General features: G+C 33.0%; 1 protein-coding gene and 1 pseudogene across 1 annotated transcript; one reads left to right on the top strand and one right to left on the bottom strand.

Moving 5' to 3' along the window:
• The first annotated feature begins 6,534 nt into the window (after positions 1 to 6,534).
• On the top strand, positions 6,535 to 7,411 carry LOC116144362 (ethylene-response factor C3-like). Its single transcript, XM_031429814.1, has one exon. It carries the CDS (start codon positions 6,563 to 6,565, stop codon positions 7,244 to 7,246), a length of 684 nt encoding a protein of 227 aa, XP_031285674.1. The 5' UTR covers positions 6,535 to 6,562; the 3' UTR covers positions 7,247 to 7,411.
• Positions 7,412 to 10,892: 3,481 nt separating this feature from the next.
• On the bottom strand, positions 10,893 to 17,189 carry LOC116144332 (annotated as a pseudogene).
• Positions 17,190 to 18,420: the final 1,231 nt, after the last annotated feature.

The following is an 18,420-nucleotide window of genomic DNA, read 5'->3' as shown; positions in this document are numbered from 1 at the left end:
TTTATATTTTTTCAGAGATGGAGAGAGAGGGTTGTTGTTCTTGGGCTTTTGAAATTTAAATGGGCTATAAAAAATCAGAGCCTGAAGTAAGCCTGGGCCATTTATGGACTCTGTACGTTAGTAGGCCCAGTAAGCCCAGCTAGAGTTGGGTTTGCTGAGCCAAGCCCATGGACCAATGGAATCATTGGGTCTTAACTTCTGCCTGAGCCCATATGGACATTAGACTGGGCCAACGCTAGACTGGTAAGGTTTGAGGTATCCCATCAGTCGACATTTACCCACGAGACTGACTCATGCAACCCGGTGTCCATATGTTTTCTAAGTACACTTGAATTTAAAATTTGTTTGAACTACATTCAGAATTAGGTAAATGAGGATTGCCGAGCCCATTCATTTTCTAACTAAACAACTATCAAAATATTTACAAAAGCTCTACTCATATAAACTCTGCTATAATAAATTCTTCTTCTATAAACTTTACTCGAAAAACTCATACAAAACATATCCTAAATGAGTCTTAGCCATATTTTTATTTACCCGTTTAATATTTTCAATGTTGTTTTCTATTATTAAATTTCAAATTTAATAAGAAATCGGATTGAATGTGTGCGTGATTAATAAAAATCAGCAAAGAAGAATAGAAACAAGACACAAAACAATTTTTAAAGTGGTTCGGTGAGTTAATTCTTAGGTTTACATCCACTAATATCTTATCATGCTTTGAGTACAAAAATAAGACTAATCTCTTTCTCTCTTTGAAATTGTTAACCTTTTACAATGAGTTTTTCAGGGTTATTTATATAAGAATTTGATAATGGTTAAATGAGATATTTCAAGAATTGTGACTTAATCATAAGGAGTTAATTCCATAATTAGCTCAATCACTCTAAATTCAAGATCACATGATCTGATACCAAATTTATCTTCTTGATTTTAGGGATAAGAATTATTTGCAACATGTGAGATAACTGTTTAGTTAACTCGCTTTATTAAACTTCATTTTCTCCAAGGTATTATTAATTTCGAGCTTGTCTTAAACTCTCACACAATATTAACTGATATGTATATAGTCATAGCAAAGTCAAATCTATTGATAAAAAGTCATTGGTACTCAAAACATAAAAAGCTATTCTAATTTATTTGAGAATTTTAATTAAAAACGCAAGATATGGTGAAGTGTTGATTGAAACATTAAGATAAAGGTGCCCATATATTTGACCCCTTTACATAAACCATATAGAAACTTTTGACCAAAAAGTTATCTTTGTTGAACTTTGAACTTCCAATGACTTTCAAACACTTCTCGAAGTTTTTATTTGAATCTCCAAAACATTTGGTTGGTTGACTCATCTGTAAGGATTCACCACTATCCCTTATTTATTTATTTTTCCACTTTATCTAACACAATTATGATCCCTTTTAATTTATTATAATAACTTGACTACACATTAATTTGGGTTTACTTGTGTGATATAATAATGAGTAAAATAAGTGAAAATTGAATTATGATAACAATATTACATTATTGATTTGATAATATTACCATATTGAATCCATTATTAGATCAAAAACTACTAAAGAAAATATAAAAAATTAATTTCAATATGATTACTTACTAACTCAATATCGAAATTATATACTTATCAACAATCTCTTGAGTTTCAAGATTTTTTTCTTAAATTATTGTGCATATAATTAGTTAAAATATTAGAGTTGAAACATGAAACTACAGTGTTTTTTTTTTTTTTTTTGGCTTTTTTAATATTAATCAAAATTTTAGAGTAAATTTTGACTTGAAGAGGATTAATATTTTCTATTATTATTTTTCGTACAATTTTTTACAAGACAGTTAACTGTTTATTGGTGTAGATATTGAAACATAAGATTATATGTAATATATATTAGAGAATGAAACTCATAACATACATTAAATAGTAGATCCATATATATATATATATATATATAACCGGGGGTGTCCAGACTAGTTTATTTATACCTCAATTAATCCTTCACAACCTTGGAACTAATAGCAGAGTAATAGCTCTAATGACTACACCTATTAACAACCGATGAGGGACTCGAACTCAGAACCTTTTGAGTAATACACTCAAGAGTCCCTATTGAACAATTCGGCCAACCAAAGATAATTAATAGTAGATCCATATTAACATTGAATAGACTACTGGAAACATATAAAAATTCATACAAAATATATAACAAGCAGTTTAAGAGAAAGTGGCTTCATAATCATTTGGGTTTTACTGGATTAGACTTGGCATTGAATTGCATAAAAAGCCTTATTTCATGGTCAAAATAACCTTTGAATGGCGTCAGGTATTGATCCTCATTACCAAAACTAATTTTTAATTAGCATAATAGATAGATGAACAAGAGCAATCCTTCGGTACATACGCATCTGCAACAGAACTGATGAATATGCGCAATTGTTTGTTAAGAAGCTACTAAAAATTTACGTGCACCATATGAAAATCGCCTTTTCACTGAAAAACATTTTGTCGTGAAAAGTTAAATTTTCTACACGACATGTTTTTGTGATAGGTCCTAGAATTGTTAACCGGGTAAGAACCCAATAACTATCTCTATTAGTGCTTAGGAGCGTTCGAACTCAAAAGATTTTACCATCAAACCACCTATTATGGTTCAAAGATGATAGCTTATATGCAGTGAAATATGTTATTCTCAAAATTGGAAAAAAAACAAAAAAGATTGTAAAATATCAATAATACTTCTATAGGATAGTTTTGCTTGATTAATTTACTAGGACTTTTATGAATTTTCACCGTTACAGAAACATGTTAACTAGCCAGCTAGGATTTATCTACTATCGGATAGTGGTTTTCTTTCCTCTCCTCATGTACTATATAGATATACTATATTCTACCCATTTTCTGTCGCACTTTCTCACCTTCCAAACAAATTCATATACATCACTCTTATCTTCCATACACATCTCACAATCTAATCATTTTGTCATTCTAGCATATGAAACAAACATATGACAATTCTTAAGAATAAATAATGAATCAAACAGTACTTCTCTACATATAATACAATATCAATGGGGGATGAACCATAAATTTTGATTAGAAGCTTCCAATTTGTGTTGGGTTTCAAACTTTCAACAGCAAAATAACCCCATACATATAATTAAAGAAATCATCGATTTGGGACCCAGATAAGATGGCCAACCAATTGGGGGCTATATAATTGTTTTTTGGTTAGAAAACCATTATGTACTTTGCCACGTTTAAATCAACGAAAATGATAGAATCATCGAAGGTTACGCACCGAATCTATACACCGAATAACGTGACAAAATCTTGACCATTAATTAATATTAACTGATAATGAATCAACGGTCAGGATTTTGTCACGTCATTCGATGCACAGATTTGGTGCGCAACCTTCGGTGACTATAACATTACTCTTAAATCAATGTATTAAATTAAGAGCAACCATGAATGGATTAATTTTGATTCTAAAAGGACAGAAAAGCGAGCAATGGCACCAAACCCTTTTCCTTTTAGAGTTTTGAACTCTATAGGTTCATGCACATTTCCAATCTTCTGTAATCTCCTATCAATTTTATCCTATGCTTTCAATCTCTTTCTTCTGTTTTTCAAATATTTCAACTCAGAAAATTGAGTTTGGAAAGAAAATGATGTATGATTAAATGTTTCAACTCACAATATAAGTTAAAATTATCTACGTCGCATGGGATTTCAGATTCATGAATCAAACTTATTTTAATATTAAAGGAGATCACTCTATTCTTATTAATTTATATACAAAAAGTTACTTAGCAAGAATTTCAGTCAAATTTTATTACCTTTGATTATTAATCCATTTGTATTTCTACTGTTTTTGAATTGTATATTTTCGTAGAAATTTGATACATCAAAATATAAAATGCCACCGGTGGCCCCATATGATAAGATTTTATCATAACAAATGGCATGGCTAATGGTCAAAAGAAGATGGGCCATGGAGCTTTATAGATTACAGTTTTTTTTTTTTTTTTTTTTTTTTTTTTTAATAGTTTGTTTCGTTTTCTTGCATATTTTCTCGACAACCAAACACTTGTGGTGCAGGCTGATCAAAGTTGAGCATAGATATAGGCCATAGCCAATAAGGAGCTACCCACTTGGTTAATAAAGAGAATTGAATTGACTCAACCTCCTTGAAAGCAATCAGCCAGACCGCCCTTATCACCAGTGTCTTAATCAGGTCACACTCGTGCAATATTATTATTCATTTTATAAATCCATCGTGGTACAAAGCATCAGCTCATTTTCTTTTTGGATAAAAGATGCCAAAGAGTTTCCACTTTTCACGTATATTTAAATTACAAGATAATTGTTGGTCAATACACTATGACCAAATAGCAGCCAATCATTCACTAAGAGATACTGTCTTTCAGATATCATAGTGTCCGTGAAATTTAAACTTGGGTTACTGGCTTTTTCCCCAGTCAAGGATTTGGAATAATTCTCTTCATTGATGATTAACTCGGCGACTCTTCTTCCACTTAATCAGTGATGAACCATTTAGATTTTCATACCAACTACGAGAAATGCCTAAATTTTGCTTAAAACAAATGGTTAACATTATTGATATTGTTGGCTGTAGATTCAGCTTCTAGGATCTATTGTTAATTTACAAGTGAAAAAGTGAGGCTCAGAATTGTAAGTTCAGTAGAGGCTTAGTAAAGAGATAAAAAGATTAAATAATTTTGAAAAGGATTCAGCTTTATTTGTTGATCACTTCTTTGATTTTGCATTTTAATTTTTAGGGTTCTTCTTTTCTGGTTTGTCACTTCTCCCTCTCTACTCAAGTGAAAGAGAAAGACTCAACTTTTATACAAATTAACCACCGCTGGGTGACATGATGGTAAAAGACCAAATAAAAATCTAATATGATCTTCTAAGTTCGAGTCTTCTTGAGGGTAAAAGAGTCAGAGGGGGATGTAACATGGTCTCCCTAGTTCAAGTTCTCATTGTTGCTAATAAGGGTGACAACTAGAATTCTTATCCAGTCGGTAGTTCCAAGGTCTCGGGAAATCAGTTGAGTACATTTGAAAGAATTTAAGAAAATATTTTGATTGAACTCCTCACATGTGTTTATCTGCTAGTCTCAGTATTTTGTTAGATGTGAAGAAAATTTAAGAAAGATTTGTATTGATTTGAGAGTAAACGATTTTTTTCCCACCCAAGGTTTGCTTTAATGACACTTTCCCACCCAAAAAATTTCAAAGTACCACTTTTCCACTCAAAGTTTCTATTCCACGAATACCCAAAATATATTTCACTTTCTTAGTCAGCATTTAGCAAGTTACCAAGAGCTAGGATAAAAGGGGTTTTGTAGAGTACTAGAGGCCAGTGGATTGAGTGGTGATAACCAATTGAATATTTGCCGTTAGAATCAACTAAAAATCAATTAAGAACAGGAAACTTTAGCTTTGCAGTGGCCATCAATTGACAAGAAATTAGATATAGGAGTGAAAGAGATTTTGTAGAAAGGAGACCGGAGGTTTAAATAGTGGTGACGGAGAGGATTTTCGCCGCCGAGGCCAGAATCAGCTTTGGATAGCAGCGGAATATTAATTTTGGGTGGAAAAAGTATTTTAAAACTTTTTGGGTGGGAAAGTGTCATTAAGGCAAACCTTGGGTGGGAAAAAAGTCGTTTACTCTTGATTTAAAGGTCATTATCCTTTTGAATAGTGATGGCACAAAGAGAAGAGACATAGTTGCCAAGTGGGCAATTAAGGAGATGATGAAAATCATCGTCTTATGTCACCTTGAATTCTCAATTGGCGTTTTACCAGGAGCTAGAATAAGAGGGGTTTTATAGAGTACTAGAGGCTAATGGATTGAATGGTGGTGACCAATTGAATATTCGTTGTTGGAATCAACAAAAAATTAATTAAGAATAAGAAACTTTAGCTTTGCAGTGGCCAACAATTGACAAGAAATTAGATATAGGGGTGAAAGAGATTTTGTAAAAAAGAGATTGGAGGTTCAAATAATGGTGACGGAGAGGATTTTCGCTGCCAAGGCCAGAATCAGCTTTGGATAGTAATGAAATATTAATTTTAGGTGAAAAAAGTATTTTAAAACTTTTTGGGTCGGGAAAGTGTCATTAAGGCAAACCTTGGGTGGGAAAAAAGTCGTTTACTCTTGATGTAAAGGTCATTATCCTTTTTAATAGTGATGCCACAAAGAGAAGAGACATTAGTTGCCAAGTGGGCAATTATGGAGATGAAATCATCGTCTTATGTCACCTTGAATTGTCATCTGACCTGGCCGCCATGCCCCCTATATTTAAGAGAGTATCCCTTCCATTAATTTAATTTCTTTTGACTCACGTGCGTTAACTCCTTGGGTCCCAACAACGACCAAAACTTTCATTCATGTTCATGCATTCTTGCCACCTTTCATCTCTTAATCCATCATATATGCTCTCTATATAAACACTCAACCTTCGAATTTAAGTTTCAAACTTCCAAGAAGACCAGACAAAATTTCTCTCTCAATTTTCATTCATGGATTCTTCATTCTTTGAATCCCCTTATGCTCAATTCTCTCCTGATCAATCTTCTTCTTCTTATTCTACCACAACTAATTCCCTTGACTCTTCTTTCTCGTCAAACACTTTCAACAATAACTTCCATAACCAACACCTTCCCTTCAATGAAAATGACTCCCAAGAGATGCTCCTCCTAGGACTTCTCAATGAATTCCCCACAAATTCTTTCAATGACGAAGTAAGTTCGAGAGCTGAAGCTGACGAAGGGGAGCCTATGAGAGAAGTTTCTTACCGAGGAGTAAGGAAGCGACCATGGGGAAAATATGCAGCCGAGATTAGAGACTCGACCAGAAATGGCGTACGGGTTTGGATTGGAACCTTCGACACTGCTGAGGCTGCAGCTTTAGCTTATGATCAAGCTGCATTTGCGATGAGAGGTTCAATGGCGATACTCAATTTTCCTGCGCAGAAAGTTTATGAATCACTTGTGGAAATGAAGTGCAACTTTGAAGAGGGAAGTTCGCCTGTACTGGCATTGAAAAAGAGGCACTCAATGAAGAAGAAAGGTGAGAGTAAGAAGAAGATTAAAGAGAAAGAGAAGAAGTTAGAGAATTTTGTGGTGTTGGAAGACTTGGGAGCTGAGTACTTAGATGAATTATTAAGTTTATCAGAAGCTAGCTCCGGCTGCAACTTTAATTAAAATCATTAACTCTTTTTTTATCTTTCAGCGATTGATCTGGCTGAATAATTTTGAGGCTCTAATTGTCTAGTTTTCTTGTTAGATAATTAATTTCTTTTAGTTTGTAAATTTGTTGAGAGATAATGAATGAGGGATCCAAGTTTCAATTATTTAGTGGGGTTCACATTTTAGTCAACTTGCAATTAGATAACTATATTATTAAATTTTATTAATTTGATTTTCTCTCTGTGATTATGACCACATGACACAGAGTACTGGACCTTGATCATGACAATTTTTTTAAGTATCGAAATTTAATTGTAGGACCATTCATTTTTAAAGTTCATTTTTCATATATGCTTCTTAACTCGATAGTTAATGGTATTGAAAGAGTTGACGACTTTTTTTCACCCAAATAATGGTTTAATAATAATTTTTCATCCATAAACTTTTAAAATATAATTTTACTATCTAAATTTATATTTTGATGATAAATAAAGAGTAAACTCATTTTAGACTATTAGAGTTTTTGAAGAGAGGAGACCGATGAGTCTTTTAGTGGTGAAATATTAGATTTTAGTGGTTAAGATTTATTAAAATTTGACTTCGGAGAGACGGTTGTGCAAATCTTAATCACTCGATTTTTAGAGATTGGCAGGGTCGACAAGAGTAGGGTTTTAATGGTTTTGATGAGTAATGACTGGGGAAGAGAATAGTGATAATTTGGGGAAATAAGGATGTCAAAATAAAATATAAAATTTAAATTTAAATAATAAAATGATATTTTAAAAGTATGGGTGGGAAAGTATTATTAACCCATTATTTTAGATGGGAAAAAGTCTTTGAAAAATGCTATCCTTACAAAGACAATACAAATAGAGCTACAAAGTGATATCACTAGGAAGGAAAAAACAAAGAAAAAACGGAAAAAGAGGGAGAGAGAGAGAGAGAAATCATGAAGATGAAGGGTAAAAATTATTTTTGTATGGCCTCTTTGTTTTTGTCTTTGTAAGAGTAGTATTGCTCAAAGCCTTTTGTTCGGCAGTGAATAGGTGCGCAATACGTCAATGCCAGCGGCTGCAAGCAAATGGTAGCAAACGGCAGAATTGCGGCTCAACGAGGGCATTAAAATCCATTAACATGACAACTTAACCGCCTAAATTCTTCTTGGGGTGCCGACAATTGCTTTCGGTCTATTTTAAAGTATTTACTTTTATGCATGTTAGGATATTTATTCATTAAGTATTTACAGAAGGTTTTTATTCATTAAAGGTATACCTACTTTGATGTTTTATATTTGGAATAGAATAATACTATACCCACAATCTCTTCTCATAAATTTTCTTTCACAACCTCGACGTGACAGCTTACAATTAGTCAACTATAATTTATCAGATAGGACCCATTATGAACTAACCAATTGCGAGTTTTCACGTCGAGGCTATAAGAGGAAGTTTATGAGAAAAGGTTGTAAGTGTAGCATTTTCCTTGGAATGTTACATCTAAGAGAGGGGTTATTTGAAACTTCATTTATTAGTTTATACTGAAATTTACCATAAAAACCAATCATTGGGTGATCGAGTGGTTTGATAGGAACTCTTGAATGTATTACTCAATAGGTCTTGAATTCAAATCTCTCTTCGATTGTTAATAGGGGTGGTTATTAGAGCTTTTATCCAATCGGTAGTTTTATGATCCCAGGAGATTAGCTGAGGTACACGTAAGCTAGTCTAGACACCCTGGTCATTAAAAAAAATAAAATTACAATAAAAGGTATTTATATTTGTAAGAATATATACCCTAATTGCTTGTTCAACAATTATTCCTTGATTATATGAAAATGAAGTCTTAAAGTTCAAATTAAAATTCTTTGCCCACGTTTTCAATTTGGTGGATTGAATTAACTATGTTACTTCTTTCCTTAATTTGGTTAGAGTAAACGAGGTATTTCCCACCCAAGGTTTGCCTTAATGACACTTTTTTACCAAAAAAGTTTCAAACCACTTTCCCTTTCAAAGTTAATATCTCGTTATTACTTAAAGTTGAAACGACGGCGAAAATTTTCTCTGTTACCACTATTTGAACCTTCAGTCTCCTCTTTACAAAATCTCTCTCACTTTGATACTTGATTTTTAACCGATTGCCAACCATCGCAAACCTAGGGTTCCTGTTCTTAGCTGATTTTTAGTTGATTTCGATGGCAAATATTTAATCGGTCACCCCCATTTGATCCACCGACCTTCACTTTACAAAAACCCTTTTATCTTGACTTCTGATAACTCGATGAACATCTATTGAAAAAGTAAAGTGTATTTTGAGTATTAAGAGAATATAATAAATAAAAAAGTAATATTTTAAAACTTTTTAAGTGAGAAAATATCATTAAGGCAAACCTTTGCTGGAAAAAATCGTTTACTCGTTTGGTTAATCATTCTTTTTTTAGTTTTTTATATGTATTTCGTGTTTGTCCTGAACCGAAACAAACAAAAAAGAAAATGAGGGTTAACTAGACAGGAGCAAGTGGAGGTCCCTAGCCAGGTGGCTTCCACATAGAGTATTAAAATATCCAGATTTACAGTGGGAGAACCAAGATTTTTCTATGAACGAAAGATTAAACCAAAAATTAAATTACATTACCTTGAAAACATATGAAAAAGGAGCGTAATTTTAAGTAGTTTTTCTTTCTAAAGTTAAAAATAATAATTAAAAATAACATAGATTTAATTTTTAAAAAGTTCAAAACATTCAAAGCTGAACTTCGTTTATTTATTTTCATGTTGAAAAGTCAATTCAAAATTAAGATATGAATTATACAAATTGGATAGAGTTAGTGATATTAAAGAGACGATGATAAACAGACAAAATAAAATAAAAGTGAATTAATTTGACATTTTACAAGTGAAAAGTTAAAAGAGATATTCAAATTAAGAGCATATTTTAGTGCTTTTAAGAATGAAAAGAAATAAATAAACAAAATACATAAATAATTATGCAAACAAAACAAGAAGTAATGGTTATAAACATAAAAATCTTTTTGGTTTATTCGGAGCATGGGAGGGAAGGCATTAGAACTCAAGTCCAAGGGAGCGTCCAACGTAAAAGACTATATAGGAGGGAGAGTCTCTAGGCTTAAGTATCACACTTAGTGGGTATGAAATCTCAATGTGGGATTCTAACATTCTACAACCCCCCTCCTCCCTCTCTAAGAGCCCAATGTTAACATTGGCTTTCACTCTATCGACACTGACCTAACGGTAGCCCTTTCCCTCTTTGAATGACTTCACTCATCGATCAGTTATTCGATACAATACCCCTTCCCAAGGAGAGAGTACCACACCTTAATCTAATCTATAGGTAACCCTTTATGCAGTTAAATTCTCAACGAGAGCACAAATGTTACAACTTAAACCAAATAGATAGTCTAACTCAAAAGACCGGTCTGATAAGAAGGAAAGACCTTAGTCTTAAATATCATACTTGATAAATGTGAGATCCTGATATGAGATCCAAACAAAAGGATCAGGAGGGCCACATTCATTGAATTAAGAGATAAGACCTGATACATTTAATATTGATATAAACATATACCATTAACTGAAATAAAATCAAAGGCTTCCACTGCCACACATTTATACACGTAAAGACCAAGGAATTATATATATTTCATTTAATCATCGAGGAGAAAAATCGATTCAAGAACCTAAAATAATGACCATCAATTTCTGTATACAGACATATAAGTATATAGTTGGTCAATGATTGATTGAAATTAGAAACAGAGTTTTATATGACAAGTAAAAAGATTATGAAAAACAGAAAAAGAGGTATTGTTGGAACTTGGAATCACCTTTGAAGAAATTCAATAGAGCTCAAATAATTATAGTCATAACGTGGAGCTAATTAATTTATACTTCATTTAGAAGCCCTGTTTGACTGGACATGTTTGGGCTTTATGGCCTTTAAAAATATTGGAAACGATATAAATGGGTTAGAGTTTTGCCGTTCATGTTTGGTCATGATCTCTTTGATATGAATAAATTTTGTAATTAACTCTTAATAAAAAAAAAATAGAAAATAGAAGAATAAGTACTAATCAAACATTAAAAAGAATTGATTAATCTTAAGATTATTTAGATTCAAATGAAGGATATATCAAAAGAGAAGGTTTTTTTTTTTGGTTAAATGTTTCCTAGGATAATCTCTACGTTACTTTGGTTGAAACTTGAACCCGGGGCCGACTTAACACTAAACAGGTGAGACAATTGCCCAGGATCCTCAAAAAATAGGGCCAAAAAGGGGTTTAAATTTGTTACAAGTTTTTTGAAAATATTTACAAAAATATCATTATTGTATAATTTCTTATTCATGTCAACCCAAAGGGCCCAAAAAAAAGCAAAAAATACTCAAATTTGTCATAAACTTTTTACATATATTTACAAAAATACCATTATTATATAATTTTCCATCAAATCCAACCTCCTGCCTATCTCTCTCAAATCTTTCCGGTGAAACACATACAAATTGCCAACTCTATTTTTCCATTCCATTGAAACATATTGCCGCTGCAATCTCTCAAATGTCAAATCACAATCTCTTCTCTCTCCCAAATGACAGTCTCTTATATCAGAATCCCTCTCCTTTTATTCAAAAGTTCAATTTTCTTAATTCTTACTCTTAGCTGTCTCATCTCTTGTCTCTCAACGTTCTCATCTCTTGTCTCTCAACGTTCTCATCTCTATAGACGTAATTTTTTTCCTTTTTGTTTATGCTAAGTTGTTGCTTGTTTGTGCAAGCTTCGATTTTTTATTTTTTTATTTTTGGGTTTGGCAAGTGATATTTGGTCAAGCGAATGTGTGATTTACATTATTATTTATATGCAAGGTAATAATATAAAATTTTAGAGTATCAATAGAAAGCAAAATCAAAAGAGCATGAATCAAGTGCTAAATCCTTGCAGTTTTTATAATTATTTTTATTTTAGCAAAATAATATTAATGGTTCTAAATTATTTATTCTTTGAATAAAAATGTCTACTAGAAAGTATGAATCTAGATTTGAAAAACATAAGGAAAAAAAAAAAAAGGATAGAAGAACTAATTCAATCCCAAAAAGGTGCACTTAATAGATTTGTTATAAATACAAAACACCAAATGCTAAAAAAAACAAATGAAGACTTAAATGAAAAATCAATTGAAAATTGTGAAGAAATTTTTAAAGATAACAATTCAAATTTATAAAATACTAGTGAAGAATATCATGAAAATTTCGAAGAAGATATTCCAATCGACATGAATGAAAATATTAATGATAAAGATGAAACAATTATTAAAAATAAAACTGATTCGACACAGTGGAATAATTTAGACACAAGTTTACATGATTTATTAGTTGAGAAAGGTCCAATTAGATAAGTTTTAAATTTTCTTAGAGATGAAAATTCTAGACACTTTTCTACAATTCATTACATTCGAAAATTACTAAATGGAGAAAAAAAAACATGATAGAAAATGGCTAGTATACTCAAAAGAATTAGATAAAGTATTTTGTTTTTGTTGTAAATTGTTTAGTTTAAAATCAAATGCAATTAATTCAATTAGCAAATGAAGGGTGTGGAGATTGGAAAAATCTTAGTGCCAAACTTAAAAGTCACGAAACAAGCAATGAACATGCTATAGATATTAACATTTGGGTTGATGTTAAGATGAGATTGCTTAAAAACAAAACAATTGATAAATATTTACAAGAGAAAAAAAATAAAGAGAAAGAGCATTGGTAGCATGTACTACTAAGATTTATAGCAGTTGTAAAAAATCTTTCAAAAAATAATTTGGCATTTCGTGGTACAAATGAGAAGATTTATCAAGAAAATAATGGAAATTTTTTTAGTTTAATTGAAATGATTGCCGAGTTCGATCCAATAATGCAATAACACCTTAGATGTGTTCAAAATGGAGAAATTCATACTCATTATCTTGGTCATAATATACAAAATGAGTTGATAAATAGTTTAGCATTAGAAATAAGAAATACCATTATTAAAAAAAAAAAAAAAATCAAAGAATCAAAATATTTTTCATTTATGATTGTACCCCAAATACAAGTCATCAAGAACAAATGTCACTCATATTAAGATGTCTAGATATTTCAATAAGTCCAATAAAAATAGAAGAGTTCTTTATAGATTTTATATCAGTGGATGATACTTTTGGTTAAGGTCTTTTTAATGTACTTACAAGTATACTAAAATATCTTGAACTTGATGTAAATAATGTGAAAGGACAAGGATATGATAATGGGTCTATTATGAAAGGCAAACAACAAGGTGTGGAAAAAAGATTATTAGATATAAATTCCAGAGCCTTTTATACACCATGTGGTTGTCACATTCTTAATTTAGTTCTTTGTGATATGCTAATTTATGTGTTAAGGCTATTACACTTTTTGGAGTGACACAATCCATATACTCATTATTTTCTTCTTCTACAAAACGATGGAAAATTTTGCAAGATCATATTTCTAATTTGACAGCTAAGCCATTATCACAAACACATTGGGAAAGTCGTGTTGTGATAGAATTTGAGGTGGACTTGACTCCTCACCCAGTAAGACCTTGCTAAATGGGAGGATTACCTCCTCTTATAAACCAGTAGGCTTGAGCGTGCTTAGTCGGTGTGAGACTCCAACACTCCCCCTCACGGTCAAGCCCATATGTTGCGTCATGCCTGTTGGTGTGCTGTCGTAGGCAACCAAGATTAAAAACCTTCCTAACCTAACTACTGAACTGTAAACAGGGTAAGCAAGGGTCGATCCCACGAAGAGTGTCTAGCCGAATTTTCGATGATGTGAATAAGGCTAGGGGGTTTTGAGTAAAACAGAAAACAATCTTAGCCAAAAACAAAAACAAAAACAATTCAATTCGAAATCAATTAATATAACGAAACTTGGTCTCAGTCAACATCCACCATCGGAATCTTACAACTGATCATTGATGCAAAATTAAATCAATTCATACCTGAATATTCACCGTTGGAACTATTTTCCTATCCCTCTTTAGTTGTAATTAATTAGGAAACAAGCGATCTTAATTAACCTTACTACTAAACAACCCTAGACAAGCGCTAAAGATTTAATCTAGTGGCAGCCTTAAGAACTAGAGAGATCGATGAAGCTAAACAACACAAACTCAAGCAGTTGCATTTAATTTAGTTGAGTGTTCCTCTTAAGATTACTAATTCCTGACGCAGCAAATTAATAACCCTAATTGCTTCACAAGTTAGAGGGATCAAACAATTACGGATTTGATATCTAACTTAGCAGTAGATTGTAACTATTAATAATCTAGTAGGCCTCTTAGAATTTAAATGAAACAATCATTAAAATAAGCATAGAAGAACATCCAATACTCAAAGCATAAAATTGAACACTAAAAACAGATAGATCTCACAGATTTATTGATTCCAAGGTCTCCGTTTCCTTCGACCCAGGTATAAAAGTTTTAGCCGCTCATGGCCATAAATAAAACTCAAAAGAAAGAAAAATTCTAGAGAAGAGAAGAGAGAGGCGTGGTCTCCCAAACCTAATCTGATCCCCTTAAAAAATATCTAAATTCGAATTCTAATTCTACTCAATCTTCTCAAAATATTCTAATATCCTAAAGTAACATTTATCCTAATCTAATTAATTGGAAATAAAATAATAAAGTCCTAAAATAAAATAGGAAAGTGGTGTTTTCCAGCTGTAATTTACGTGCAATAGGTCTTCAAAACTTCTTGTAATAATCTGCCTATTTGAACTACATGACAAGTTGGAATGTTTCAGAATGTCGGCAGTGCAGGTGTGTCAAATTCAGGCTCGATTACAACCTTGATGCAGCGAGTATTTCTCCAAACTCAAAACATGAAAGTTGTAGATCTCTTTCTTAGAGTTCCATAGAATTTTGAATCATCTCAATCGGAGATCGGACGAGAGAGTTATGCCCAGATTACGAAACAATGTCGAAACTATCCGAATTCATTTAATTATTTCCGTTTTGCAATTAACGCCTCCATTTGCATCCTAAATCAAAATAGAATAATAATGAGTACATTTAGGCAGCAAATAAGTATAAAAGACTAGACATTAATGGGGGGTAAATATGACATTTTGCATTCTCATCACCTGTTGATGGAGGTAGTTGTTGGCTCTAACTTCTCACCCACTAGTCAAGCACTTAGCTCAACCAGACCTAGCTCTGATATTATGATAAAATTTGAGGTAGGTTTGACTCCTCACCTAATAAGGCCTTATTGAATGGGAGGATTACACTCCTTAAGGGTATGAAATCAAAAACCCAGTTGGGACTACAATCTAGGATGACATTAAACTTGTTAACAGTTGTGTGGGAGTGCTCCTTAGTCTTATAACGATATATGTTAGTTAGCTGTGTAAAATCAAGCCAATAGTATTTCTGATGTGATAGTTGATAGTTGTGATCCTCTTATCAATTCGTTCTATCAATTCCTTGCCGTCACACTCTGGTTTTAACATTTGTCTGGCACACCTCAGTGCAAAGTAGAAGAGCGCATAGATCTCAATTAGATATCCATATATTCCCATTCTCTAGTCAATCACGCTACATCCATCTGCACACAAAAGTGTAGGGAAAATGTCAAAGACATTTGAGAGACAAAGGTTGAGAATCAACTTCATTCCTCTCCGCACTTCAGATCGTTCTGCTAGTGTATAATCATGAGTGTAGTTGGTATATGACCTTAGCAGTATAATCCACCAAAAGCCAGAATCCACAGGCGCTACTCTTCGTATGGCACTACCACCGAAATCTGCAATCAAGGTCTCCTTTTTCTTATGCGAGTTCAAGAGTACATTAAAACTCGCAGGCATCACACCTTCTCCAAGGGTAAAGTTATCAATCCTTTTCTCCCAACCTTAGAGGTGAAGGGTCTTCAATAGGAAGTTCTTTACAATCTCAGGTTCTGAAGATCCCTCATTAGGCAAGCTAAGCCAGTTGGAACAAAATCTCTCACAAAAACCTGATTGTAGTTCAAAGCCTCGGCCATAGGATCCATTGAAGCGAATGTCCCCACAGGCTTTCCTTTGAAGTAGAGTAAGATTTCTTCAGTCTCTCCCATGCCTTTTTGTTAGAGTGAAGCAACAAAAATGCTATCGTTGTACCCTTTAGTGCAACGCTGCCGTTTTAAGCATGTTATCACAAGAATTAATCCAGACCATTGAAAGAGTAAAGCTGCTAACGTCCAGGATTTGTTCTCTTCAAAACAGAATTAAAAAAAACGCATTACACTTGCTACTGCGTTTTTACTTGTTGGGTTTTATTTTTTCAGTTTTCTTTATTCTGCGTTAATGGTCTGCTCTGTATCTCATTTTTCTTGGCTGTAATCTTGGTGTGGTTGGTTGTAATCACCTTTAAGGGTTGCGTTTCCCTTTGAGTCTTGAGGACCGGTTTATAGAGTTCTCATAGGAAAGATTTCAGGTTGTTGTGAGAGAGAGATACGATGTTTAAGAGTAATTGGGTGTTGGATATGTTTGTATTCAGGTTGGATTAATCTTTAGTGCAGTGAACTCCTGAGTTTCTGGAGCTCAACGTGGATGTAGTTTATCTTATATAGGATAAACGAACCATGGTAAAAATCCGTGTCTTTTGTTTACTGATTTCTTTAACTTTTTGATTGTGTGTGTTGAATGTGAAATTGGTGGATTATTGTGGGTGTTAGAAGTGCAGATTATCTCTACAGTGGTATCAGAGCCATCAATTTAGGGTTTGTCAATTCTAGGGTTTACTGTTGAAATTAGGGTTTGATAAATTTTGGGGATTTCTTGATTTCAAGATTCGGTGAGGTCTAGAGTTGGGAAATCTTTGAAACTTAGTCCTTAATTTCTTGTGATAACCACAAATCCGAGTTAAACCCTTTGTTTTTCAAATCTATCTGTCAAAATTACCAAACACCATTACTATCTGTTTCACATAATGAGTACCACACGGGTTGAAATCACACACTATGATGGCATTGATTTCAATACATGGAAGAAGAAAATGAAGGCACTCCTGTCACATAACAAAGTGGCAATCACACTAGAGAAGGACCAGACCAAATGGCCCGAGGAAAAGCTGAAAAAGAAAGTCGAAATTGATGAGGAAGCATACAATCTCATCATCATGAACCTGGCCGACAACGTGCTGCGAAAGGTAGATGCTATTGAGACACCGATAACTCTCTAGGGTAAGCTAGAATCACTTTATGCAGTTCAGTCTGCCCTTAATCTTGCTTATTTGAAAGGTATACTGTTTTTATATAAGATGGATAGTGTAGAGACCATAGAAGAGAACCTAGATGAGTTCTTGAAAATGACCCTTGTACTCAAGGGCACTGATCAAGAACTCAGTGAGTCTAGCTTAGCCATGATTCTTTTAAATTCTATTACCGAAGAATATCAGGTTGTTAAGAATGCCCTGCTTTACACTGGAACTGTCCCTAGTATAGACCTAATTACATCAGGATTAAAGGCTAGAGAACTAGAGCTTAGGGTCCAGAAGAAAAATAACAGTAGTCTGTTTGTGAAAGGAATGGGAGATTCTAGGCAGTCTGGGGGTAATTCTTAGTTTAATATTGGTTTTAGAAATAAAAAGAAAAGCAAGAATACTCATAAGGGAAAAGGAGAAACAAGGAAATGTTTCTTCTGTAACAAGACTGGTCACCTGAAGAAAAATTGCTATGAGTGGATTAGGAAACAAAAACAGAATAGTACAAAGAGCAATTTGGCCTCTATTAAAACTGATGTCCAAGAATCTGAAGTCTTGACTGTATCTAGGTCTGAAAATGTAGAAGAATGGGTATTAGACTCTAGGTGCTCATTTCATATGAGCCTCAATAGGGAGTGGTTTCAAGAGTTTGAAGCTGGTGAGTTAGAGACAGTTTACATGGGAAATAATAATGCCTGCAAGGTTCAAGGGATTGGGAGTATAGTTCTAAGTCTTGATAATGGTAAATCTGTCAAATTAACTAGGGTGAGATATATACTAGAACTGAAAAGAAACTTGATTTCCCTAGGCACATTAGATGAATTAGGTTGTTACTATAAGGCTGAAGATGGTTGTCTTAATGTGTATAAGAACAAGAACTTAGTTCTAAAAGGTGTCAAACGAAATGGCCTTTACATCTTGTGTGGAAATTACTAGTCAA

This window comes from Pistacia vera, unplaced genomic scaffold, assembly GCF_008641045.1.
Source record: "Pistacia vera cultivar Batoury unplaced genomic scaffold, PisVer_v2 Contig441, whole genome shotgun sequence".
In the NCBI taxonomy this organism is placed as follows: domain Eukaryota; kingdom Viridiplantae; phylum Streptophyta; class Magnoliopsida; order Sapindales; family Anacardiaceae; genus Pistacia; species Pistacia vera.
This window is presented reverse-complemented; position numbering and strand designations above follow the sequence as displayed.